Genomic DNA, 26,064 nt, shown 5'->3' on the forward strand with positions numbered 1-26,064 from the left:
AATTAAATACCATCTGCTCATAAACTAGACATAAGTGTTCTTACACTTACGTAAGAACTTAACGTATTGAATATGGTACACCACTTCAACTGTATTTGCTTTGTGATCTTGGTTACATCAAAATCTTCTCTTCCCTAAGACTTCAGGACACTATACCTGGCAGCAGGTACTACCAAAGGTGTATAGTGCCTTGGTTAGATCATGTCTTGGCAAGATCTCTGGGTCAGAATATTGCAACAGCAGAGTTTGTTTAAACCTCTTGCTTGTCATCAAATTCCTGGATGCTCTCACTGCACAGTATGAATGTGTTCCACATCACTAGATTATGCATCATATTGACTTCGTTCCACTTGCATTTGTTCACTGCTACCTTTATCTTCTGTGGTAAATACAAACTACTGCTATCCTCAATTCCTGCAGGCCAAATTTCTGTTTAGCTGGGCCTCCCAGGGGCCCAGATACTTTTTACTTTTACACACAGAGAACTTAAATAGCAAGCATTTTATTTCCTCCACCAAGTCAGTAATATTGTGCCACTGGTAGAGTGGCTGAGTTGCAGGACAGTAGAACTGTTCTGTTTGTTCTATCTGCTCTTCCACTCCCTAACAATATTTTACATAAACTCATCTAACATTTCTGATTAGAAGTTCTGAAACTCACCTGACTCAAGATTTTAGTATGCTCTCCTTCATATTTTATGAGTCCAAACATCACTTAATATCTCAGAAGTTGATGTATTTTGTTGAAGTTCCTGCACAGCTGCCAGAGATATCAAAGGGGCACAGCTACTAGCCATCTCAGTGTAACTGGATAATCAAAGGCATCATCAGCTTACAAGTCAACTTCTGGTAGAATTCTATTTAAAACAACACCCTACCCAAAAAGGTCTGCATTCTGGACAAAAGTGTGATCTGAAATTCTATTTGTGTGTTTACCCTGTACTGACATTCAAAGCTTACAGAAAAGATAATGCAGAGCAGAGCTGCTGTTTCCAATAGAAATCTAAGTGCTTGTAGGAAGGAAGACTGCTTCAAGTCCTGAATGTGCACGTAGGCAAACATTCAAAGACAAACAGCTACTTAACAATACATGAATTTTTTTCAAATATGTTGTCCATATGCATGTTCAGCAAACGTGCCTCCCCCCTGCTCCCAACAGACTTTTAACTCTAGAAAATTTTGTTGCATATAACTGTATAGGATGAATTGCCATATACTGTCTTGTATAGTGTAGACAATCATCCAGACGTGTTGCATGTGATATAAAGCAGAGGATTTCCAAGTGAAATCATCTTCTGTAGGTACTGCGAAGAGTCTCTGCTCTTAAATTTGTCTATATGCAAAATGGACAACATATCTTGAAGAAGTTGAATTGTTAGTAGTTACCAGTCTCTAGTTTCCAGAATTAGGTAGTTTGGGACTTTATAGCAAGACAAATTAGAACGACTAACACGTATAACTTCTATTGCAGTTATCACTGCAGGTAATGCAGTGACAGGTAAGCAATTTGTATGTTTGTGGAATTTCTATTTGCTAAGTGTCTGCATTTGTGGATGAAACAGCAAATTATGTTAGAGTGTAGGTTTAACCTTGCTGTGTTATGCAATTATTCATTTCAATAGAACATTAAGTAGTATGCATGTAAACAGAAAAGTTGACATAACATTTCTAAAAATGTTTTTAATGAAACTCAAGTTATTTGAACATTGAAAATATTTACCAAACATTTATGTTGGAAACTTCTCATTTGTCTTCTACATAATTGTATTTCAAGTAATCAACACTAAATAACACAGTTTTTGGAAGACTTACAGTAAGTTTTCTAGTTTCAGAACTTGTGATTTAGTGTCCCTGTTACAAGGTAGTGACAGTACTGTTGCTTTCTTTCAGAGTCTTCACGCTATGGAAGGCCATGTGATGATAGCTTTCCTGCCAACTGTTCTCAACCAGTTGTTTAGGGTTCTTACTAGAGCAACCCAAGAGGAAGTTGCAGTCAATGTGACAAGGTAAAGAATTTGAAGTACATCACAGAGTTTAAATGATGACTGGCTTATCACAAGTTTATAACTGAATAACATTTTTGCTATTGCAATCACAGTTCTATGAGATTTTACTAGGTTTTTGTTTCCAACTTCCATTTAGGGTCATTATCCATATTGTTGCTCAGTGTCATGAAGAAGGCTTGGATAGCTACTTAAGGTCTTATGTCAAGGTAGGCAAAGTTTCAAAAGTCGGTTAAAAGTAAATAAACTCTAAAAGGAGTTATGTGTGTGTATATATGTATATATGCCCCTGCTTAACTTGAATTGTTTCATAGTATGTCTATTCTGTTCTGTTTTCCTCCCAAAGTATGCTTATAAAGCTGAACCCTATGTTGCTTCTGAATATAAGACAGTACATGAAGAACTGACAAAGTCAATGACAACAATTCTAAAGCCATCTGCTGACTTCCTTACAAGCAACAAGCTACTTAAGGTATATATTGAACTATATTTTTTACTGTATGATCTCATCTGATCATAACTGAAGATTAGGAACAAATTGTGTTGAAGTAATTGTTCAATGTATATAGCAATTTTACAGAATATTTTCTTTTCTCTGCAGTATTCATGGTTTTTCTTTGAAGTTCTGATAAAATCAATGGCTCAGCATTTGATAGAAAACTCTAAAGTCAAGGTATGTCAACTTCTGCAAAATGAAGTTATTCTAATAGCAATGTATACAGAGTCATCTTTAATCATATTCTTACTACATATTAGAAGACAAGATTTTTAAAATATAGTTTCTATTGTAAGAAAAGGAGAGAGACAGAGAGAGCAAAGCAGGAAGAGAAAACAGAAAAATTTATAGGGATATGTAGGAACTATAAAGGACAGAAGTCCTTTGTTCTATATATTAGAGGAATCTTCATAAATCACTAGACCTTTTAGTAAGATCAGTTAATATTTATGGCGCAGCGACTTCAGAAGTGGTAGTCAACACTATTAACTTTGATGCAAGCAGTGCTGTTCTGCTCCCAAGGAAGTAAAGTTGCTTCTGATAGGTTCTTGGTGATACCAAATAATGTATTTCACTGGTAGGCCAATAGTCATAACAGAAAGAACAGTTCAACTCACGCAACTGGTGAAGGGGCTCTCTGACTACACAACATTCTTTCTCAGAAAGCATCCTAGATCCAAAAGCTACTGGCCCTTATGCAAGCCCAGAGCAGCTCCTGAGTCTACCTTTTCTGGTCCTTGAAGAGCACAGATGCAAACAATTTGCCTGTGCTCCCTGAGCTAGCTACATCTCTTCACCAGGTGTTCAATCACCAGTTCAAGTTCCCTTACAGCTACCCAAAAATATGTGGTGCTCTTTGTGAGCTGCATTGTAGCTCGGGTATTAAACAACTCTGAGTACAGTGGAAAATGTAGTTTAAGACCATAAACCTTGTATTTTAAGGCTGTTTAATCTAGAAATAGGTCTTTAGCTGGGTAGGGGAGCAAGACATTTAGGTGGTGCTAGTGCTACAGATTGACATATCTTTTGACAGAGTAAGCCTTTATCACTGGCTTCAAATAAACTCTCTAGGGAACTATGACAAGTATCTTGCTTAGGATTTTTTAAAATACAAATATATGCACAAGAGACCTGTGCACGTAGTGTAGTGAATCCTTTTGGATTTAAGATATCAGACTTCTTGCTCATGTGTTAACTGAACAGCTGTTAGGAAATTCCTAGTGATTTCTAGCAAAAAGACAAAACTTGTCCACTACTAGTCAACAGAAATGCTGTTAATTTGAACCAAATTGAGCAAATTATTCAGATATCCTTCTTTTTTTCTGCTTCAGTGGTATCTGTTCAGAGACAGCAGAATCTACAAATTTAGATTTCCTGTACTGATTTGATGTTCCCTCAAGAAGGAGTTTTTACCTCTGTTCATTCTTGTTTCTTCGCAGTGTATTTTGAGTTTATTATAATTAATTATATTAAATTAATTATATTATTTAATTAATAAATTAAATGGAAATGAATAATTGATAAAGCAGAAAACATTCATTTTATTTAATGGTGAAAATTTCCAGAGATGTCTGGTATTGAATTAGAATTGTATAATTTAAAAGATGATATTGGAACTAAAATCATAGAATCATAGAATATTCTGAGTTGGAAGGGACCCATGGAGTCACAGAGTCCAACTCCCAGCTCTGCACAGGACCACTCAAAAATTAGACCAAATGTCTGAGAGCAGTGTCCAAACACTGCTTGAACTTCAGCACTTGGGACAATCACTTTGCTCTACCTGCTAGCAATCCATGCTTAATGCACCCCAGTGTTGCATCCACCATATCTCTGTGTAGCTAGGGCTGTTTCTTCCCAGATGCAGAATCCAGCACTTGCTCTTGTTAAACCTCATGGTTTGTGATTGCCCAGCTCTCTAATTTGTCTAGACCTCTCTGTAAGGTCTCCCCATTCTCAACAGAGTCAGCAGCTCCTCTCAATGTATTATCATCATCAAACTTGCTCAGAATACCTACATCCAAGTAATTTATGAAAATGTTAAAGAGAGCTGACCCTAAAATGGAGCTCCAGGGAATCCTACTAGTGTCTGGCCACCAGCCTGATGTAGACTCATTTACTCTTAACTGTTTGGGCCCATCAGCCAATTGCTCATTCATCTTATTATGTTTTTGTTTATCTGTATGCTGGACAGTTTCTCCGGAAGGATACTGTGAGAGGCAATATCTGAAATCCAAAAAGATAACATCAACTGGCTTCCCTTAATCAACTAGATGATTTAATCAGCTTTGTCATAAAATGAACTTTAACTTGTTAAACAGGACTTTCCTCTCACAAACTCGTGTTGGTTGTGACCAGTGACTGCACTGTCCTTCACGTGTTTTTTAATAACTCTCAGAGTAATTTTCTCCATAATTTTACCAGACACTGAAGTGAGACTGACAGGCTTATAATTACTAGGATCATCTTCCCTTTCTTGAAAATTTGAACAGTATTTGCCAGCTTCCAGTTAACTGGGACCTCTCCAGATTTGCAAGACTGCTGGAAAATAGTTGAGAGGTCTCACAGTGACATCAGTTAGTTCTGTGTCCCTGCTTAAAAAGTGACCATTCTCATCAAGACCAATGTTCTCTCTGGTCCTCCTTTTGTTCGTGTTTTTTTTTTTTAAAAAAAAACAACCTTTTTTTTATGGTCTCCCACACTATTGGCCAGTTTCAACTCTAACAGAACTTTAGCCACACAAATTTCCTCCATACAAAGGCGAACATTATCCTTGTAGTCTTCCCACGTTGCCTAAAAAATGAAATGAAAAATGGGAGGTTTTTCATCGGTACTTACCTGGCAATCCTGTCAGTACTTTTTGTATTCAACTCTGAGCAGATGTGATTTTTCTAATTATGTAATGTATTGTAGCTGGGAAAGCTTTTCAAAACATGACGTGTGAAGCTTGTATATTTAGAGGACATATGCTGAGTTTGGTACATAATATTCTGGAAAAACAATGACATGGTGTACTAAACAGAATATATATAATTTTTCCTGATACCAACAGACCTACAAAAATCCTCACAAGTTTGGAAACAGCACACTGGTTTGAAAAAAGGTCCAGAGAAACCACTAACTTGTTCTCATGCAAACCCATTCCCTTAATTTAATTACAAATTTCTTTCAAGAATGATTATATTTTTAAATTGAAATCAGATGGTAGATAAGTATGGTAGAATATAATCTTTTTTAAAGGAGAAATCTGTGTAAACAAACAGAAAACAAATGCAACTCACTTCTCAGAATGACTTGACCAATGTCCATGGTTTTAGTATTCTCTCCATTAATCTGCATCTCTTATGTGGTGAGTTACCATGGCTACCATTGATAATCATTCACATTACTAAAAGTTTTAGTATTATTTATTTCTTCCACAAGTGACTCATCTGCTCAAAGCTGATGAACTTTTACTGACCCATGTGATCCTACAAACAAATTATATTTGGAGAGCACCAGCACATGCATCTAAGGAACAAATTTAATTTAACAAGATTTTCATTTTGGGGAAGGCAAATTGGTAAAGGAACAGTATGTCCGCAACAGATGCCAGAGATACATAGATTTGATTACTTGGTACAGCATGATCATAAGTAAGGCAGACTGAGCAAATATTGCTCGTGAAAAAACATGAATTTTCAAAGTACTGACTGCTAATTCATTTTATTTATGATTCCAAATTGTCAGAAAGAATTAGGTAGACCACAAAAATGCAATCCAAGTACTGACGGCACTTTTCACTTTTTAAGAGTCTTCATTCTATAAAGAAGCACAGTGATTTCATAGATTTTAGTAGGTTCTACAGATGTAAATCTAAGATGGTACTACCTATATAGAGAATTTCTTATACAGCATTGAAACTACCAAAATGTTGCTGCATTTCTTAATTAGGACTTATAGACATTGCTGTAGAAGTGTGTAGTAATCATACGTAATTTAAAACAAACTAACTAAACTTTAGACTGGAAAATATTTTTCCATTTTATATTTGTTTACACTCCTTGCTGTACCAGTTTACTATTGAACTTCATTTAGATCCAGATTGTTTCTATTCTGTATCACAGAATCACAGAATGGCTTGGAAGGGAACCTTAAGAAATCATGAAGTTCCAACTCCCTGGCATGGGCAGGGTTGCAGCACACTGGGCAACCGGATTGGCTCCTGTGCCTCAGCACCCTCATAGTGAAGAATTTCTTCTAAATATTTAATCTATTTCTTTCCATTTGTTTAAAACCATTTCAGTTGTCCTATCTCTACCTGCTTATGTAAGAAGTTGGTCTCCCTCCCGTTTATAAGCTCTCTTTAAATACTGGAAGGTCGCAATGAGATCTCCTTAGAACTTTCTCTTTTCCATGCTAAACAAGCTCAGCTTCATAAGACTTTTTTCATAGGAGAGATGCTTCAGCCCTATGATCATCTTTGTGGACCTCCTCTGGACCCGCTCCAGCAGCTCCACATCTTTCTTGTGCTGTGGTCCCCAGGCCCTGATAAACAGTGGGGCTCACAAGAGCAGAGTAAAGGGAGACAACCACCCCCCTTTGCCCTGCTGGCCACCCCTATTTTGATCCAGCCCAGGATACTGTTGGCCTTCCAGGCTGCAAGTACACCACTGCTCCCAAGTTGTTCTCCACAGGGCTGCTCTCAATGACTTCTCCAAGTCTGCAGACATATCTGGGATTACCCCAACTCAAGTTCAAGTTCAACACCTTGTACATGTCCTTACTGAATCTCTTAGGGTCAGGTATACTTTTTGTGTAGGAACCTCATTGATTTTTTAAATTTATTTTTAGTAGTGTCTTCAAAAGCAAACCTCAAATAGGAGCTATTCAGTTGTATAATAGGAACAAATTCTCTTAACATGCACCTTTTAGATTCTAGTGCATTCCTATATACTGCTCTCAACTGCTGTTCATAGAATCATAGAATGGCCTGGGTTGAAAAGGACCACAATGATCATCTAGTTTCAACCCCCCTGCTATGTGCAGGGTCACCAACCACCAGACCAGGCTGCCCAGAGCCACTTCCAGCCTGGCCTTGAATGCCTCCAGGGATGGGGCATCCACTGTACTTTCTCATTCCTCACCTGCAGGACTAGGAAATAAGGTTCATTGCTAAAAAAAAACCTGCTGGAGTGAACTTCATTGCAGATTTTTGTCATTTACTCCACATTAGATGTTAAAAAAATATCACATCTTTTAAGAACTGACCTCACTGTCATCTTCTCTGTGATGTGAAAGAAAAAGAACAGAGCTCACCTCGTTTGCAAGTATTCTCATTTCCAAACATCACTTCTTGTTTTATGAGCCCCTCAAAATACCAAACATTATTTTACTAGCTTTGTTTTCTGTCTTATTGGATAAAGTAACAAACAGAACCTATTCTTGTATTTCCTGCTTAGCAGATTGGATAAAATGCTGCACTTACAGGTGTAGCAAAATTATTTCTATAGCAAGATTTTTATGGTATTTAAAAAGAAATACTGTCCAGTAAAAGCTGACTTACAAAAATATTGATTGACTAGCATATCTACCAACGGAAATATTTAATTTTTAAATGTTATATCATTCATGAGTGCTGTTGATATTTATACAGGGATCTTTTCAGCCTTAACATTTGGCAACCTAATTTTTCAAAAAGATACAACCAGAGACTTTGGAGCACAGTTCAGACACAAAGAGCAAATTGTATGATTGTTGATTTATGTAATTCTTCTTTAATCATGTCTTGTTCTGCCTAGGAGTGTCACTTTCAGTTTAGTTCAAAACAGTATACAAGTACCAAAGTTCTCAAAGCACTTGGATATTTTTATTTCACAGTTTTCATAAAGAAAAGTCAGAATGACTGTACTGTTAAAACAGCTTTTGTCTAAGCCAGCTTCTCCTTCAGCCCCACCTCACCAGTCTTTTAAGAGCCTTTAGACAAAATACAGTTTAGTGAAGACTATAAGATGTGGAGAAAAAAAGAGGGTCTACAGTGGCAAAATGCTGAAGAGAACTCAGTGATCAGTGCCATTGATGAAGATAATGTACACAGTCACCAGAAACAAGTAAATCATGAATGTAGAAGAAATCTGGTAAGCTAATTGAAGCTAAAGAACTTAAAAGCAAGGGAAAACAATTCTGAGTGGAAACTTAGAAACATAGAGCGAGTAAGATGCTGAAGCCTGGAGAGCTGAGATTTGAAGTGGCTGATAAGAAGGAGAAAGAAAAAATTACGAATGAGAATTTCCATAGTAGCTGAAGTCCACAGGAATTACAAAAAATATAGTTGCAGAACAGCAAAATCTGTTTTTCGTGACAGAAAAGGGAGTCTTAAAATGCAACTACTATGCATGAGTAAGCTGGTACTGCTTTGCAAAAGAAAACAGGCAAAACTCTGAGGTTCCCATTTATTCTTAGCTTCTTTTATCAGAAGTATTTTAACATAGAACAATATTAATACTTAACACTTACAAATTGTATGCATATGTTTTTTCCATCAAACAGAAAAGATTTGTTGCTTGAATTTTTAATAATACAATGTTTTCATTCAACCAAATGTACTTTTTCCCCCCTCCATTTAAAATGGCTTAGGAAGATTTTGAATTTAATGAAAATGTTATTTTAAATTATAATGACAAAAAAATATTGCAAACTTTCATTCTCCCTTCCTTGTCAGGTTATTTTTTATCTTACCTTAAATAAGTTTTCTGATGTATTTTATCAATATAAGCCATATTAAGTGCACGTCTGAATTTTTTTTTACTAGCTGTTGCGAAACCAAAGGTTTTCAGCTTCCTTCCATCATGCAGTTGAAACAGTTGTCAATATGTTAATGCCACACATCACTCAGAAGTACAGAGACAATCCAGAGGCTTCAAAAAATGCAAACCATAGCCTTGCTGCCTTCATAAAAGTAGGTACATGAGTGTCTTGGGTTTTGTATTTACTTTTTTTATAATACTGTTTCACCATAGATTTTAAAGAATTTAAAGTCAACTTTCATAGAACTGAGTGTGCATAATGCTTTGAAGTTTAATTCCACAGTCAGGTTAAAATGCACTGAAGTATGATTTGCCTTCTATATTGATACAGCCATCTGTTCAGAAGTTTGATTTTAATGAGTTTGTATTTTATCAAAATTTTATTTCTTGTTTTGTTTTCCCCATTCAAATATCACTTTGTTACTCTCTAATCCAACAAAATCTTCATGCACTGGGTTGTGTTTTATTTCCACATATTTTATATGGACAGGCTTACAGTGTCTTTCTTTTTTCAACCAATAAAAACCAGCAAAGAGAAAAAAGGATGGGAAATAAAATGATAGATAAAGCTGCTAGTGGCGTGTCATTTTTGTTTATACCAGGATAGATTTCTTATCTTCTAACAGCTCTTCTATTTTTAATTTGTTTACATTCTGAATTCTAAGGAAAAATTTGGTATGTGTATGTGTATATATGTACTTAGTTTGTTTTGCTTTTTATATGCAAACTGACTGAAATATCAATAGTGTGTTCAGAAAATTAACTAGTAAAATGCAGAAACATAGTAAATGGATATTGAAGCAACATTTAATCATTTCTATCTTGTTTGCTTTTTTTTTGTTTGCTTTTTTTTCCCCAGAGGTGTTTTACTTTTATGGATAGAGGTTTTGTTTTCAAGCAAATCAATAACTACATCAGCTGCTTTGCACCAGGAGATCCGAAGGTATTCTGCTTTGAAACAAAATAGTGTTAAGAACTGTTTGTTGATATGGGTAGAGTCCTACATTAAGACTTTAGATTTATGTCTAGCTACATTTAAGCATGTTTTTTAGAAGTTTCTACGCTATGCCTATATAATTTTTTTTTCCAGGGAATCACTTTTTCATATTTTGATCCCCATCTCCAGGTACAACTTGACCACCATAGAGCATGTATACTACTCTAGAATATGTACTGCCCTCTAGAAAAAGGGAGAGGAGAGTGGGCAACACTAAGCAAGAATTTTTAGCATGAACACAAAAGGCTGAAGTTGGATGCATTTGATGTGATGTTTGACTTCTGATAAGTTTCTATCAGTTTACTGTAGTGGGAAGAACATGTACCAGTGGTACAAAGGATTTCATCTGCGAATTCAAACTTCTCTTAAATCAGCATGTAATATGTTATAGTATGCTATATGTCAAATAAATTTGGACATAATAGAATGTAATTAGAACACACTCAACTACCCAACTGTCAAGTATGATTTGTTCTGAAAGTACAATTTGATGAGCTACAGAACATTGACATGTCTCTAATCCCTCGCACTGGAAGACTGCGAGAAATCACCTCGTGTTAGAAAGCTGATTTTATAATGTTAATCAAATTACTGTGTCAGTTGTTTAATTTATACTTTATTTTTGCAGACACTTTTTGAATTCAAATTCGAATTTCTCCGTGTAGTCTGTAATCATGAGCACTACATACCTTTGAATCTACCAATGCCATTTGGAAAAGGCAGAGTTCAGAGATACCAAGGTAAATTCTTTCAAAGACATGTATGTTGTGTTTCTTAGATGTCACTATTTTAAATGGAAGCCTAAAGTTTTAATCTCTTTAAACTGAGAAAATAGTTTAGGTAGAATAATCTGTACAAAGTACCAACTCATTAAAAGATATGATAAAGTATGTTTTTTACTCTCGTCTCTCTTTCCTGTTCTGATATTAAGTTTTGAGTAGTAATTAAACTTTTTTCAAAGTGATAGAACAAGATTTGGGAGTAAGAGCTAGACAGCAGCATAGAGCTTGTGTTTGTCTTTGGCTTTTTCCTTTTATTCCTAATGGAGCAGCAAGACTAGAGAAAACAGAGGTTCTGATTACAGTAAAAAGTTAAGTACAATCCTGTTCCCTGGTGACCTAGGATTTTGGCCAGAATGAAAGACCTTTATTTGAAATCTTTCTGGCCCTGTTTTGGTATCCCAAGCAAAAGAGCTCTCAGGTGATGTGAATGGTTCTTGTGTGCATTTCAAGAAGGTCTGTAGAAAACCTGTGCTTTCTAATTTCATGATTCCTATATTGGGAGAGTTTCTCTTAAGTTCTGTATTTACTACATAAAATAGATGGATTATTTTATTTCATAAAATACTTCTAAAGTGTAGCAGTTTGACTTTACTCTGTCAAGTCTGCTTTGTTGGTTTTTTGTATGTGTCTATGTCTATATAATATATACTTATCTCTATATGTGACTTAGCATACATTTATAGTTACTAACATATTAGCATACATTTATAGTTACTAACATATTAAATACTTTGTGATATAAAATTGCATTGTCATGATTTGAGTAAAAAAGTTCTTCAATAAAATGTTCTTTAATCCCAATTCTGTTGCAATTGACACTAAATATGTAAATATTTTTGGAAAATGTAGTACTTCTGATTGAACTTGGAAAAAAAAAGCCTACTATATTAATGCACTTCTAATTTACATACTTCTAAGCTTATTTATTTAAATATTTTCATGTTCTTCTGTGTAAATTGAGAAGAAATTGCTTCAGTTGAAATGTATGAGGCACGTGTTGTCTCTTACGCTTTTAGTATCTACAGCAAATTTGGGGGATTATTTTCTTAGAAAATATGAATTAACTAAGATCCCAGATGCTAGCAGGCTTTATCGTCTATATTCATAATCAGTGGTTGTGGAAGATAGATAATGAGCAAGGAACTCAAAAATGCAGTACAGAAATCCAAAACTGCTTAATCTATGTTTGGCTTGCAGCCTTTCAGGCTTACTAACTTGGAACTGAACTGCAAAATAAAATCTAAATTCTTCTTCTACCCCACAAAGAAATTCCCCAAGAATAGGATATTCATAGCCTTTATGCCCTGTGTGCCTTTTCAGTGAACGAATGTAGATTTAAGTTTAATATGTAGCTATAAGGCACTGGTCATGATAAGCTTAGAAGGAAGACTCTTGCGTATTGGACAGTATTTTAAGAATATGTAATTTGAATATATATATATTTTTTTCATATGCTTATACTTCTCTATTTTCTACTGATTGAATATAGATTGAAATTGTTTAATGCAGAATTACCTGGTTAACTGGGTGTATGTGAATATTTATGATATATACAAATGTCTGAACATGAATTTGTCAATAACCTTTGTGTTTAGCCTTAAGTTAATTGATATAATATTTAAATTATACCATTCCTTACATGGAATTTCTGCTTTATTTTCAGACCTTCAGCTGGATTATTCATTGACAGATGAATTCTGTAAGAATCACTTCTTAGTGGGGCTGCTTCTAAGGGAGGTGGGAAATGCATTGCAAGAGTTCAGAGAAGTGCGACAGATTGCTATTAGTGTGCTCAAGAATTTGATGATAAAGCATTCTTTTGATGATAGATATGCTTCCAGGGTAAGTATATTTCTGTGTTAGTGGTATAAAATGATAAATACTGTGTGCATACTTTCAGAGAGTTTTTTCTTCTTTCACAAAACCTATTAATTTGCAGCCATGTTGTTTGAGTTCAGACTGCATCTGTGATGAAAATGCGTGGTGATTGTAGGAAAAACAATTTGCATGCCCATTACTTTTACCAAAGAGGACCACAAGGCATCTTTTTAGAACAATTACATTTATTTATTATATTTTGATAGCTGTTTTTGATATATTTTGGTAACCATTATGTTTAGATATATGACGACTATTGTTAAAGCTCTTAATTTCATTAAGTGCTAGCTCTTAATACTTGACAACTGTCTTACATCATCTACTACTGGTAAAGTGAACATAAGAAAAATGCTGTCATGAGTTTATCAAGCTGACATAAGATTACTTGGTTAGTCTTGGCTGAAATCATATTACTGTAGGTTTTTTTCTGTGTTATATTGAAACAATAAATAAAACATGTCGATCAAATTATAGTGAATACAGAGATGACCATTACTTTTTCCACTCAGAAGCTTATAAGTGTGAACTCTAGCTTAACAAATATTTATTAAACATTCTTTTCAAACTGTTTTTAGGTCCATCAGGCACGAATAGCCACTATGTACTTGCCACTCTTTGGATTGCTTATAGAAAACGTCCAACGAATCAATGTTAAAGATGTGTCTCCATTTCCCGTTAATCCTTCCAGTAATGTGAGTGACCATTTCTATTTGATTCTGATTATTTTTATCATAATTTCTTGGTAACATGTATATAAAATAATACATACTTTCAGGAAAAAGTTCCATAAGTTTCAGAATTCTTGGAGTTTGTTTTCTTCGCTTTTCACTAGAATACAAAATTTTAGTTACATTTTATGATTTTGATTGCCCTTCCTCTGGTCCAGCTAAGTTATGCAGGACATCATTGTTGGCTACATTCAATAAATGCATCATAACTTGTTCTTCAGTTGAACCTGTGAAGGGTTTTGTAGAATGTCAGGCCACAGACTAACACAGAATGTTTCTAGTGTCATTTGATTTTAATACTATATAACATCTTGCTATTTCTGTATCTCTGGCGTATGGTTCTATCATTCTGTTAACAACTACAGATAACACAGGATTAGACCTCGTGCATCTTTTTGTCTGCTCTAACAAGAGCAGCTAAAGAAGTTGAAGGAATAGTGTTCTTGAAGTGTCAAAAAAAAAAAAAAAAGCCAACCAAATTAAAAACCCCAAAACCAAACAGGAGTATATTGAAATGCTATAGTTGTACACAATTATTGAATCTGAAATTTAATAATTAAATAGTTTATTTTTATTTTTTCCATATTTTGCTGTGTACCATTTGCCCGTTAAGAAAGAGAAACTTACAGTGCCTAAACAAAACAAAAAAATGAATGTTTAAAATAAAAATAATCTAGGTCTTTTGGAATTGTCTGTATTACAGTGGAATACTCAATCGTATGGAATAATCATTTTTTCAGTATTTGCTGAGATCTTTTAAGTTAGAGGCTATCTCAGACTTGCGGAAGTATCTGAACATATCATTCCATGCTTTTTGAGCATAGATATTAAGTATTTAGAAATATTAAGAAATTAAGTAAGAAAGGAATATATTCCAGGAGATTCCTGGAGTGGGCGAAAGATAACTTCCTGAAACAGATGGTAAGAGAGCCTACTAGGGGAAGGACCCCATTAGGCCTGCTATTTACAAGCAGAGAAGGAAATGGTAGGAATCGTGGTGGTCGGAAGCTAACTTGGACATAGTGACCAAGAAATAATTGTTTTCTCTGTTACTGGTGAATTCAGGAGGGGAGTCAGCAAAACTGCTACCTTGGATTTCCGGAGGGCAGACTTGGAGCTTCAGAATGGGAGAATCCCTTGGGAGTCAGTCCTGAAGGGCAAAGGGTTCCACAAAAGCTTGACATTCCTCAAGAATACACAGTAGCAGGCCGTCCCCACGTGTCCTTAAAACAAGCCAGTGTGGGAGAAGACCAGCCTGCTGAACAGGATGTTTTTGCTAAGACTCCAGGGAAAAAAAGAGTTTACTATCATTGAATGGAGTGGCAGACAACTCAAGAACAGTACATGAATGTTATTAGGATATGCAGAGAGAAAATAAGAAAGGCAAAAGCTCAGCAGGGGCTTAATCTGCACACTATTGTGAAAGATTTAAAAAAAAAAGTGCTTTTACAAATTAATTAACAAAAAAAGAAGGGGCGAGGAAGATCTCCATTCTTTATTGGATGCAATTAGGGACATTACCACCAAGGATGAGGAAAAGGCTGAGGTACTTAATGCCTTCTTTGCTTCTGTTTTTAATAGTCATAACAGTTATCCACAGGGTAGACAGCCCTGTGTCAGGGATACGGAGCAAAAGAAATCCTCCATAGTTGGAGAGGAAAAAGCAACCTGCTATTCCACCAAGTCTATGGACTGGGAGAGAGCTGTCCAAGTCACTTTGGATCATTTATCAACAGTCCTCATCACCCAGGGAGGTTCCAGACAACTGGAGGCTAGTGAATGTGACATCCATCTACAAGAAGGATCAGAAACTACAGGCCTATCAGCCTGACCTTGGTATCAGGGAAGGTCTTGAGCTGGGAGAAAGTGTTGATCTGCATTAGGGTAGGAAGGCCCTACAGAGGCATCTGGACAGGCTGGAGCAATGGTCTGAGCCCATTTATATGAGGTTCAGTAGACCAAGTGATGGGTCCTCTACTTTGGTCGCAATAACCCCAGGCAATGCTACAGGTTTGGTATAGAGTGGCAGGAAAGATGTGCAGAGGAAAAGGATCTGGAGGTGTTAGTTGACAGTCAGCTAAATGAGAATCAGCAGTGTGCACAAGTTGCAAAGAAGGCCAATGTTTTCCTGGTTTGTATCAGAAATAGTGCATTCAGCAGGAGCAGGGAGGTAGTAATTTCCCTGTTTTTGGCACTGGTGAGGCTGCACCTAGAGAACTGTGCTCAGTTTTGGGCCCCTCATTGCAAGAAGGACAGTGCAGCACTGGAGCGTGTCCGGAGAAGGGCAGCAAAGCCGGTGAGGGTCTGGAGCACAAGTCTTATGAGGAGTGGCTGAGGAAACTGGGGGTGTTCAGTCTGGAGAAGGGAAGGCTCAGGGGAGACCTTATTTCTCTCTGCAATGACATGAAAGGAGGTTGTGGCGAGGTGGGGGGTTGGCCTCTTCTCCCAGGTAACAGTGATAGGCTGTGAGGTAATGGCCTCAAGTTGTGCCTGTGGAGGTTCAATTTGAATATTAGGAAGCATTTCTTCTCTGAAAATGTGGTGAGGCATTGGAACAGGCTGCCCAAGGGAAGTGGTGAAGTCACCATCCCTGGAGGTGTTCATGACACGTGGAGATGTGGAACCCAGGTACGTGCTTTAGTGGGAATGGTGATGGTGTTTTGACAGTTGGACTAGATCTTAGATCTTAGATGTGTTTTCCGGCTGTTATGATTCTGTCATTCTATATAGTAAACCCTGCATTAGAAAATAAAGTATGTATTACTAACTATACCCATAATGTTGGAAAACAATAATCATATCTTCCTTTACTCCTTTTTTTTTCCCAAGCAGAGTGCAAAGGATGATGGGCTTAATTTGCCAACTGCGAATCAGCTAGTAACACCACAAAAAACAGTAAACACATTGGATAATAACCTTCCTAAAGATTTGTTTGGTGTTATCTCTGGCATTGGTAAGCAGTTGAAAAAACTAAACTAAAAAAGAAAAAAAATTTCTTTTGTTACTAGTAGTAATTGTCCTGCTTTTTGAGTGTGCACTTGTATGGAACCCTAATGCAGTCAGTTATTCTGTGCGGTCCAGAATTTAGTCTGCAAATGAGATGTGTTTGTGATTTTTATTTTATTTTGTTTTGCTGTTTGAAAGTAAAGCTGGTTTTTGGAAAGAACTGCTTTTTTAAAAAATTTTTCCCCTCATCAAAGTTGGTAATTCTCCACAGACTGCAGAGAAATAAAAAACAAGACTAGCATTAGTCACTTACAGCAAGAGTGCCATGATGCATGGTTTTGTAAATGACCACCTCTGTGTGGAATGCTCAGTGTGCATACTTGTGGCTATCCTCTTTTTTTACTTGCTTTTCTGTTTATTGTTATCTGTTCAAATTAGTTGCATCAGTTACTAGTCAATTAAAAAAAGATTAAGAAGAGAAAGTTTCACAGAAATGTCCTTCATGTGTGTATGTAGTGATAGATCTGCTTTTAGATACATCTGCATGTATTTCTACATGGATCTGTGTGTATATATATACGTACATATTCTGCTGAAAATATATCAATTGATCTTCATCAGAGGTATTTAGATGGAATTATTTGTCTTCTTAAGAAATACATACATATATATACATATATAGGGGGTTTAGAAGTTGGACTGTAGAGTGACTTTTTACAGTATATGCATTGTTTGAGATTTTTACATTTTGTTTTGTTTAGCTTCTCCATATACCACTTCAACTCCAAATATTAATTGTGTGAGGAATGCTGACTCAAGAGGCTCTCTTATAAGTACAGACTCAGGAAACAGTCTTCCTGAAAGACACAGTGACAAAAGCAATTCTCTTGACAAGGTAAACAAGCAAACAAAAAAACCCCTCAGAAACAAAACAAAAAAAAACGCCTGCTGAAGTGTACTCCTGAAATTTCAAGTTAACTTTTGTTATCTCTGCTGGGACTGGGCTTTCAAGAAAAACTTCAGAGCAGCGTTTTCAGAAGTTTTTATTTTATCATTTTCTTTTGAGAAACACGTGTCATATGAGCTCTTCTAACAGTGTTTTTTTTTAAGCTGTTCTGCAGAAAATGCAATCTGATTTTCAATTTAGAAACATGAGCAAGCACTTGTTTTTTTCCCTTTAGATAAGGGAATGAGGTTAAGAGCATTAAATGTTGCCTGTGAGAACTGAACTCTGGTTATGCGAGATTTTGTGGTGGTCATCACTCTATCTGTTCAACTCACAATATATGTAATATATGCATTTTTTAAATCAATTACTGCGAATTCTCTAAGTGACTTATATTAGTTTGACTTTTCTAAAGCATTTCACTTGGAACCTGTTACAGAGTAGGAGTTTTCGTTCTGGTAGCTATGAGTTATTCAGTCGTGTCTTTCTAGAGCTTGTATTTATGCTGATCACATTTCATTTTCTTAGATCTTGTTGTGCATGTCACAACACGATAACTTTTTCCCTTGACCCTGACATGCCTTCGTGTGGCAGAGAGAGAAGCTTCTCAGAAGGCACTCTGCTCATGCTATGCGTCCTAATGGAGGAGAAGAAGAAAATTCTCACCCTGCAAAGAAAAACCGTGTTACTATGGATTTTTCGCTTCTGACAATTCCAGTTTTGCCAGAGAAAATTATGCATGCTGCTTTCTCTCTTCAGTTACAAGAAGTATTTGGTTTTTGTGCTTCATATAGTTAAGCTTCTGAGTGAAGTGTGTGATCAATAGTTTTGCCACTTCTTTTGCAACAGTTAAATCTTAAGGCAAATACATACAAAGCAACCACATACCAAACCTGTCATAGTTATTTATGTAATTTAGTTGTCAGAACTATTAGTTTAACTATTAGCTGAATTTGAGTCATATATTTCTTAATATAAATATGTCTTATTTGACATTCTTTAACAGAAATGCCTTGGACACGTGCTGTTGCTGAATGGCAATACTGTCATTCATTACCTAGTTTTTATGTTGTTAATTACTAATGTGCAGTGTTTTTGCTAAAAGGGTTTTCAAAGGAGTCAGAATCCTTTGAAAATTCTACTCTGGTCTGCCAATTTAGGTAATAGAGAGTTATTGTTTTGCATGCTGCTAATATCTTGTGTGAATAATACTTAATTCTGGCTTCTTAGTCATTGCTTTCCAAAATTTCTGTTAGATCAGCTGTTCACTGCATGTATCTTCAAATTTTTTTGCTCATTGCTTGGTTTCATCTTAATTTTCATTCAGAATAACCTGTAGAACTAGCCTTGTGGAAAAAGAATTTGCTAGAAACTCAAAAATCACTTTCTGTTCTGTCACCCATTAATTGCCTGCTCTATTTTGGTTTGCATATAACAATACAGTAGTACTTCCTTATTCACTAGAGATACTATATTTATTTAAAATGAACAATTTGTGGGACCTTTAGAATCAGGAGTGTTCAGGTTTATGCAGGTGTCTACTTCCTTCTAAATCAAAGTAATTTCTGTCTAGTATTATTATAACATCATGTGGTTTCACTGCATACAGTGGTTAGTATATGAGAGACTGCATAGATTGCTTTAGAAACATGGAACATCACAAAGAGTTCAGTAGTCAATTGATGCCTGTGCAAAGTGTCATGGATTAGCATTTCTCTTGCTTTCAGTGAGGAAAGTTCTTGGAAGGACTATTCTGCCCTTGAGGTATTGGAACTCAGTTTGAGAAACCAAGTGCTTTTCTCCCACAGGTCTATGTTTTTATTTTCATTTTTGTCCTTGTTTCTCTAATGTTGATATAAAGGATTACCTCTTATGCTGGTATGTGTCCTTAAAAAGTTAATGAGTCCAACGTTATCAAGCTTCTATGTAGAAACTGTTGCACCAGTCAATTATACCAGAACATTAACTTTCCAGAAAATAGTTTAAATGGCTGGTTCATCTTTCACTGGGATAAGTGGACTCATATTGAAAGGGAGGAATTAGGCAATGAAAAGGGCAGAATATATCCTTTACATAAAAACATTTGGCTTCATACTGAGAATTTTATAACACTTGATTGTGTAAAAATGATTGTTTTACAAATAGCTCTATTTCTATATTCTCAGTTCTACTTTTTTTTCTTTTTGTAGTCCTTTATGCAGTAAACTTTGAAAGTTGTCAAGCTGTCATGCTTGGTTTTTTTGTTTTTGTTTTTTTTCTTTTTGGACAAATTTTGTGATTTTATTCAGTACTGAGTATTGTAGAGTAGCTTCTCACAAGTGTAGGGACTTTACAAAGGGAGGAAAGGGGTTTTTTTTTGTTTGTTTGTTTTTTAAGGCAAAGGCAGATTATTTATTAGTAGATGCAGAATGCACATTATTCACATTATTTCCATATATGTATGTTTCCTTTGGAATTCTTCATTTTTTAGTAGAATTCTGTGGAGCCAGGTCTGCCTGCAGTTCAGCGTAAAATCTTCAAAAGCAAAGAAGCATGTATGTGTTGCCTAACAGCGTGTATTTTTAAAGTATTTACACTAAGCAAAAAGGGCAAGCCTCAGGTTACAGTCACTGTTAGGTAACTTTTCTTACTCGTCCTCCTTGGGAGAAAATTTGTGCAAAGAAGGAAATGAAAATAACCAAAAGTAAAGAGGTTTAATTTCTATACTTCATGTGTACCGTGTGTGTTTTAGAGGACTATCTCTACATAAAACATTTTTGTCTCCATCCTTTTTCTGTTGCAGGAATTAATAAGGCAATTTAAAACATGTTAGTTCATTATCAGTTTAGGAACCTTTCAGCCAAACTGTTTATTTTCTTTTCAGAACCAACAGAGCAGCACTTTAGGAAGTTCTGTAGTTCGATATGACAAACTTGACCAAGCAGAGATCAAGAGTCTGCTCATGTGTTTCCTTCATATCTTGAGAAGTATGTCAGAAGGTAGGTAATTCCACCTATTTTTCAAAAATATGTAATGATGTATTGGATTTATGTACGTGACTTAATATCTTTTGAAACCTCACAAGCCATTTTTAGATTATTGAGATCCTAATTATCTGAAAACCAAGAACAGCTTTCTAACTCTCCACTTAATGCTTTTTTCTGCTTACAGCCTTTGTCTTGTTTTTCATATTTTTCATTTTCCTAGACGCATTGTTTACTTATTGGAACAAGGCTACAAAATCTGAACTCATGGACTTCTTCACAATTACAGAGTAAGATTTTTTTGAGTTTATCATAAAATCATACATTTTGCTGTGCTGTTAAAATCTTGAGCATGGACATAAATGTATATGTGTTACTCTTTATTGTTTGAAAAGCAATATCATAGTAAGTCTTGATTAGAAATCCTTAACTTGATGTGCACAATTGCATGTCTGTCCAACTCCAAAAATGACTTCAGAAGGTTCCTAAACAGTAAGTAGTACTCAAAATTTCATTGCTTGTGCAAGTGGAATGGACTGTCTTGTTGACTTGCCTGCATTCAAATGCATCTTGTAATGCAAACTTGTGGGATGATGTGGTTGCATATGAAAATTATTTGAATCAATTAACTTTGGAAACAAAGGGAAATTAATTGTCTTCCTAACTCTTGGAAACAAAATATATGATGAATCCATTATTTCTTATTAGCTGCTACATTTCAGCCTATCCACATGAAGTATCATTTATTCATGAGAACTGACTGATAAATAGAAAACAAGGATAGTGCTGTTGACTGGAAGTGGTACATCACAGAAGCTTTTCTGCATGTCTTGTTTCATTGATCTGTTTTTCTTCATTTCAGTTGTTACAGGCTCAGTCACTGTAATATCGGTAATTAATTGTTATGTAATGTGATACTCAAAGTTCATTTTAGAAATGTGTTACAAATAGCGTTTTAATTCAGCCACTGAGTACAGATGGCATTATATTGATTGTACTGGAAACAGAACTGAGCAGGTAAATGAGCACAGGTAGTAGACCAAAGCATGAGGTATAAACTGTATGAAATGAGTGAACATTGTTTTTCCCTTAATGGCCTCTTGTTTAAGGGCAAGGTAGAATTAGTTTTTGATCTGATCAGTAATCTCAGATTACCATCACAGTATCAGTTTAAGGAATACAGAACAAAATAAAATTCCCATCATAGAATTTAGGTTAGAAAAGACCCTTAAGATCGAATGATGCAAATATTGTCCCCAAGTGCCACATCTGCACAGAAATTAGACCAGATGGCCTCTAAATGTCCTTTCCAACCTCAACCATTCTATGATTTTGTGACGTAACATTTGAACTGGGCGTTAATAATTTTCTAATGTGCTCTGTTTTTTCATTATTTGATTCCTTCTAGCTTGTCGTTGCAAGACTCATACTAGATGTTTTGATGCAGAAAAGTTGAGATTGGTGTGCTCTTTTTATACTAATCCTGATTTGACTAAAACAGCAACCATTCATGATTGATTTCAGAGGACCTGAATCAGTTATTCTTGGCTGGGGACTAGAAACTAATTTTAAGGGTTGGAGAGATAAAGTTTCATAGCATGAGAGTTTAAAGTTAAACAACAACAACAACAAAAATTTGAGTAATTCCACTGAACATAAATTTATAAAGGATTTTTGTGTTATTTTTCTGACTTTTTATGTGTTCTCTGTAGAGTATGCTTACATCAGTTCCAGTACATGGGAAAACGATACATAGCCAGGTACTGTGTGGAATTTAAATATTGCTGTATTGTCTACTAAGAATAATAGCCTGTACAGTACTTTATCCACTAAAAGTAATGATGGGCGCAGAACTCTGCTACAAATAAATCATATGGGAGTAGAAATGTTATTGTAAAGTTATACATAACAATTTGAAGTAATTGGTCATTATATTAACAATTCTGAAGCAGATACCAGACTTCTAGAGAGGATACAGAATATTGTGTGCTGTGTTTATTATAAATTGCTTTGCAATTCACCCACCCCTCCTGCTATCTTTTTACTGAAGAGTTTTTTCCTTGAAGTATTGTCTTCTGGGGAAGAAGTTTTATCATTTTAATTTTTGATTTATTCACTCGGCCATAAAACAATGTCAGTTGAAATGTTATAGAAATTTAATAAAGTGCCTTCAATGAAAGGTGAGTAGTAGACATTTCTACTCTGCTGTTTTTCAGTTCAAAGTCCAAAGTACTTCTAGGTACCTGTATGGTTCCCATTGGCTGCTGTTTAAGAGAAAATCTTAGAAATATGTATATAGTATGTATTTCTTTCCAAGTAATGCCTCCTATTTATTTCATGAAAACAACAATAGATACAAAAAGCACAAAAGCACTGTTTGGTAGAGCAAATTCTCAGCTACAAAACAGTATTTTTCAACACAGTCACTGCCATTAGCTGTGCATTTTCACCAGCAGTGAACAAGAGCCTGCGTGCTTCACTCATAAAAATCTGCACCAGTGCAGGTGACCCATTGTCCCCACTGCTGAAACTCATCAGCACTGTCTTAATGTACTCACATTCACCATTTAGTCTTCAGAAATGTTCAGCAAGCATCAGTGAATGTCAGTGGGTGCCATTTTTTCTGCATGGAGGAATTCAGTGACACTCCTTTGCTTCATACGTGCTTCCATGTCGGATGTCATTCTGTCAGACTTCTCCTCTGCTGCCATCTGTCACACAGTCACAGCATGGAATGGAACATTGGTGGGAAAGTTCAGCCTTTGCTGCCATGCAACCACCATGTGTCCCTGATGTCTTGTGTTTATTATAAATTACTTTGCAATTTGGGCTAACATCATAAAATGGGAGGCATTACTTTTGGAGCAGCCCTCGTACTCAAGTATTTGAATATATTTGCATTAATCTGTTCTTTCATGCAGAGTACTTTTTTAATAGAGTAAAACATAGTGATCTGTTTAGGCTTCACACTGTGGTATACACGATGTCCTGATATAAATAAATTTGTGGGGTTCAAATACTGGTCCTCTAGAGCTTGGTGAGAGAGAAATTGCAGAGCTTGGATGGTAAGGTATTCTAAGATGTTTAGCGTTTTGGTTTAAGTTCAGTGGTATGTGAGTGTGTTTCTACAAACAACAAACATGACTACCTTCCTGGAATTTTTTCAGGAAAAGATCTCATCCATGTTTACACAACTTAAAAAAGATAAATAATAATCAGCACCCAAAACAAATCTGTCTTTCCTAGGGCTTTGATTTTTAACCTTTGTGCTCCAATATACTCGAAACTCTGCACTTACAGAAGTTTGTAATTTTTAGGCGTTTTGTAAAAAATGATGAAAATATTAAAAAATATTTTAAAAAATGAACATCAAAACCAACCAACCAAAAAAATGTTTAATTCCTTTGACTAGTTTTTAGAAAAGAACCACCCTCCTTCCTTTTTGTTTACTGATTGCTTAGTTTGTGTAGTGCATGTTATGCTAAAAAAAGACTTAAGCTATAGAAATCACTTGTGTTCTGCAGAAGTACTGAATTTCCCCAATTAATGTAGCTTTCTAGTCTTTCATGTTGTTACACTAAAGTATATGACAGTCAACATACTCTTAAAATACACAAATGACACAGAATGAAAAGGAACAGGGAAATATTCAGGCACTGGTTGTCATTTTTCATTAGCTCTGGTGGTGGTACACAGTAGGAATTTAGCCTGTACTGATTGCTAACACAGATCACCTTTCTGTTCTCTTCACTTGATTGCTGCAAGTTTAACAAAGTGTATGGCTCTTCTCCCTTCCTGCTTGGGTAAGATGTCCGCAATAATACCTCAGTTAATTCCTTTCTCCTGTTGCATGTATGCTTTCTAATTTTACCACCATGTGTCTTTTTCTAGCTTTTTTTCTAAAATTTTTACATTAGGTTTTGGGTTCCAAATATCTTTGGAATCTTTGTATTCTCAAATATTTACATGTGCAAGAGCTCTGAAGTAAATCTAGCACATTCAGAGCAACTACTCGTGTGCTTTTGCTGTTGTGCTTTGAGATTTTTAGGAAAGCATTTGCTGTGATGCTTTTTTTTTAAGCTACCTATTTTTGTTTTGTAAGTAAAACATTAAATAGGTTGCATTATGACTCTTTCTATAAAACTTCTTGTGCTGTAGCTGCTTAACTAACACTTCCTATCTTGCTGCTGATTGACATGTCTAACTTTTGCTTCTATCCCATTTCACCCATCTTGCAGGAACCAGGAGGGGTTGGGATCCATAGTTCATGATCGAAAATCTCAGACATTGCCTGTTTCCCGTAACAGAACAGGAATGATGCATGCCAGATTACAGCAGCTGAGCAGCCTGGATAACTCTCTCACTTTTAACCACAGTAAGTCTCATGACATGGTAACAATCATCATCTTCAACCAGTACCACAACACCAGACAAGTCCCAGAGCCACACCAGTGCATTTCAATGACTTTTGTTATTCTAGGTCAAGCAAATAACTGGAAAAACTGGATGGTCTGTTCCCTGCTTTGTGATAAAACAATTAATGCTGGTGATGCCATAACATGGAGCATGGTTAACAATACTATATTTTAATTTTTTTTTTTTTTCTTTTCAACTACGTGCACTTCTGCTCTGTTGGACACATAGTTACAGAGTACAGAGTTTAGTTGTTTTCTATTTGCTTCATAAAGCTTCATTTTTTTTCTCCAACTTGGTATATGATTAATCTGAAAACAAAAATTAACACTTTGACCATATCTCCATGTTTTGACATCTCCTCAGGAGAAATAAGCTTCTTAGAATTTCTACAGAGAATGTGAAGCCCATGATTTAGTTTGTCTGGAAGTGAAAAAGCGTCCAATAATGAAGTGATTTTTCTGTTTTCAGTGTGAGAAAGATATCAAGTATTCTTGGAATTTCTGTAGACAATGGTAAGATTTAATCAGGTTGAAGTCAGCTTCCGTAAGACTGCTGTATTGAAAACTAAATCTGCTTATGTTCTATCTTTTTAAATATGCTGCTCTTAAATTGCAAGTTATGCTGTATGTAAAGTATTCAGAAGCACCATTTTGCAATCTTCAGCTTCAAAAACAATTAAACTGGTTGACTAATCCAGTAAAATAAACTGGACAACTGGGTCTGAAAAGAATGGTGTGCAGTAAAGCAGTTATTTGACTTACACTATACTCGTTTCTTGACTTCCCAAAGCATTTCTAACTGTCCCCTACAGATACTTAAAATCTTTTAGCTCACTATTTGTAACATAAGGCAACAGTTAACATAATTACACAAGACTTACCACGCAGTTTAGTGGAAAATTAACAGTACAAAACAAAAAAAACACCCTGTTTATAAATGTACTTTCATATCATTTTAAATATAAAGCATACAATTCTTTGAATTAAAAACTTCATAAAACTATATAGTTGTGGAAAATATTTTTTCACGTAAGCAGTCTACTGCTGCTGTATTCCTGCTGTATCAGTTCTGCTTCTACAAATTTTTACATGTTTTTTGATACACAAAAGAGCTTTCACACTGTAT

The 26,064-nt window shown here is 35.5% G+C and overlaps 1 protein-coding gene across 10 annotated transcripts in view; it reads left to right on the forward strand.

The window, feature by feature from the left end:
* DOCK9 (dedicator of cytokinesis 9) overlaps positions 1 to 26,064 on the forward strand; it is a 118,002-nt gene that overhangs the window by 68,501 nt on the left and 23,437 nt on the right. For 3 of the 10 annotated variants that reach the window (XM_031613746.2, XM_090129357.1, XM_031613749.2), the window contains exons 24-38: positions 1,890 to 2,005; positions 2,142 to 2,211; positions 2,349 to 2,474; positions 2,604 to 2,675; positions 9,289 to 9,435; positions 10,143 to 10,226; positions 10,909 to 11,020; positions 12,726 to 12,904; positions 13,516 to 13,632; positions 16,501 to 16,621; positions 17,376 to 17,509; positions 20,424 to 20,538; positions 20,747 to 20,813; positions 22,236 to 22,283; positions 24,762 to 24,898. In XM_031613746.2, coding sequence (XP_031469606.1) covers positions 1,890 to 2,005; positions 2,142 to 2,211; positions 2,349 to 2,474; positions 2,604 to 2,675; positions 9,289 to 9,435; positions 10,143 to 10,226; positions 10,909 to 11,020; positions 12,726 to 12,904; positions 13,516 to 13,632; positions 16,501 to 16,621; positions 17,376 to 17,509; positions 20,424 to 20,538; positions 20,747 to 20,813; positions 22,236 to 22,283; positions 24,762 to 24,898 — 1,645 coding nt within the window. Of the gene's footprint in view, positions 1 to 1,889; positions 2,006 to 2,141; positions 2,212 to 2,348; positions 2,475 to 2,603; positions 2,676 to 9,288; positions 9,436 to 10,142; positions 10,227 to 10,908; positions 11,021 to 12,725; positions 12,905 to 13,515; positions 13,633 to 16,500; positions 16,622 to 17,375; positions 17,510 to 18,154; positions 18,329 to 20,423; positions 20,539 to 20,746; positions 20,814 to 22,235; positions 22,284 to 24,761; positions 24,899 to 25,407; positions 25,452 to 26,064 lie in introns of all 10 variants that reach the window. The other 7 variants (XM_031613747.2, XM_090129377.1, XM_090129417.1 and 4 more) reach the window with 3 other exon arrangements.

The sequence above is a fragment of the Phasianus colchicus genome, chromosome 1, assembly GCF_987193195.1.
Source record: "Phasianus colchicus chromosome 1, bPhaCol1.hap1.1, whole genome shotgun sequence".
In the NCBI taxonomy this organism is placed as follows: Eukaryota; Metazoa; Chordata; class Aves; order Galliformes; family Phasianidae; genus Phasianus; species Phasianus colchicus.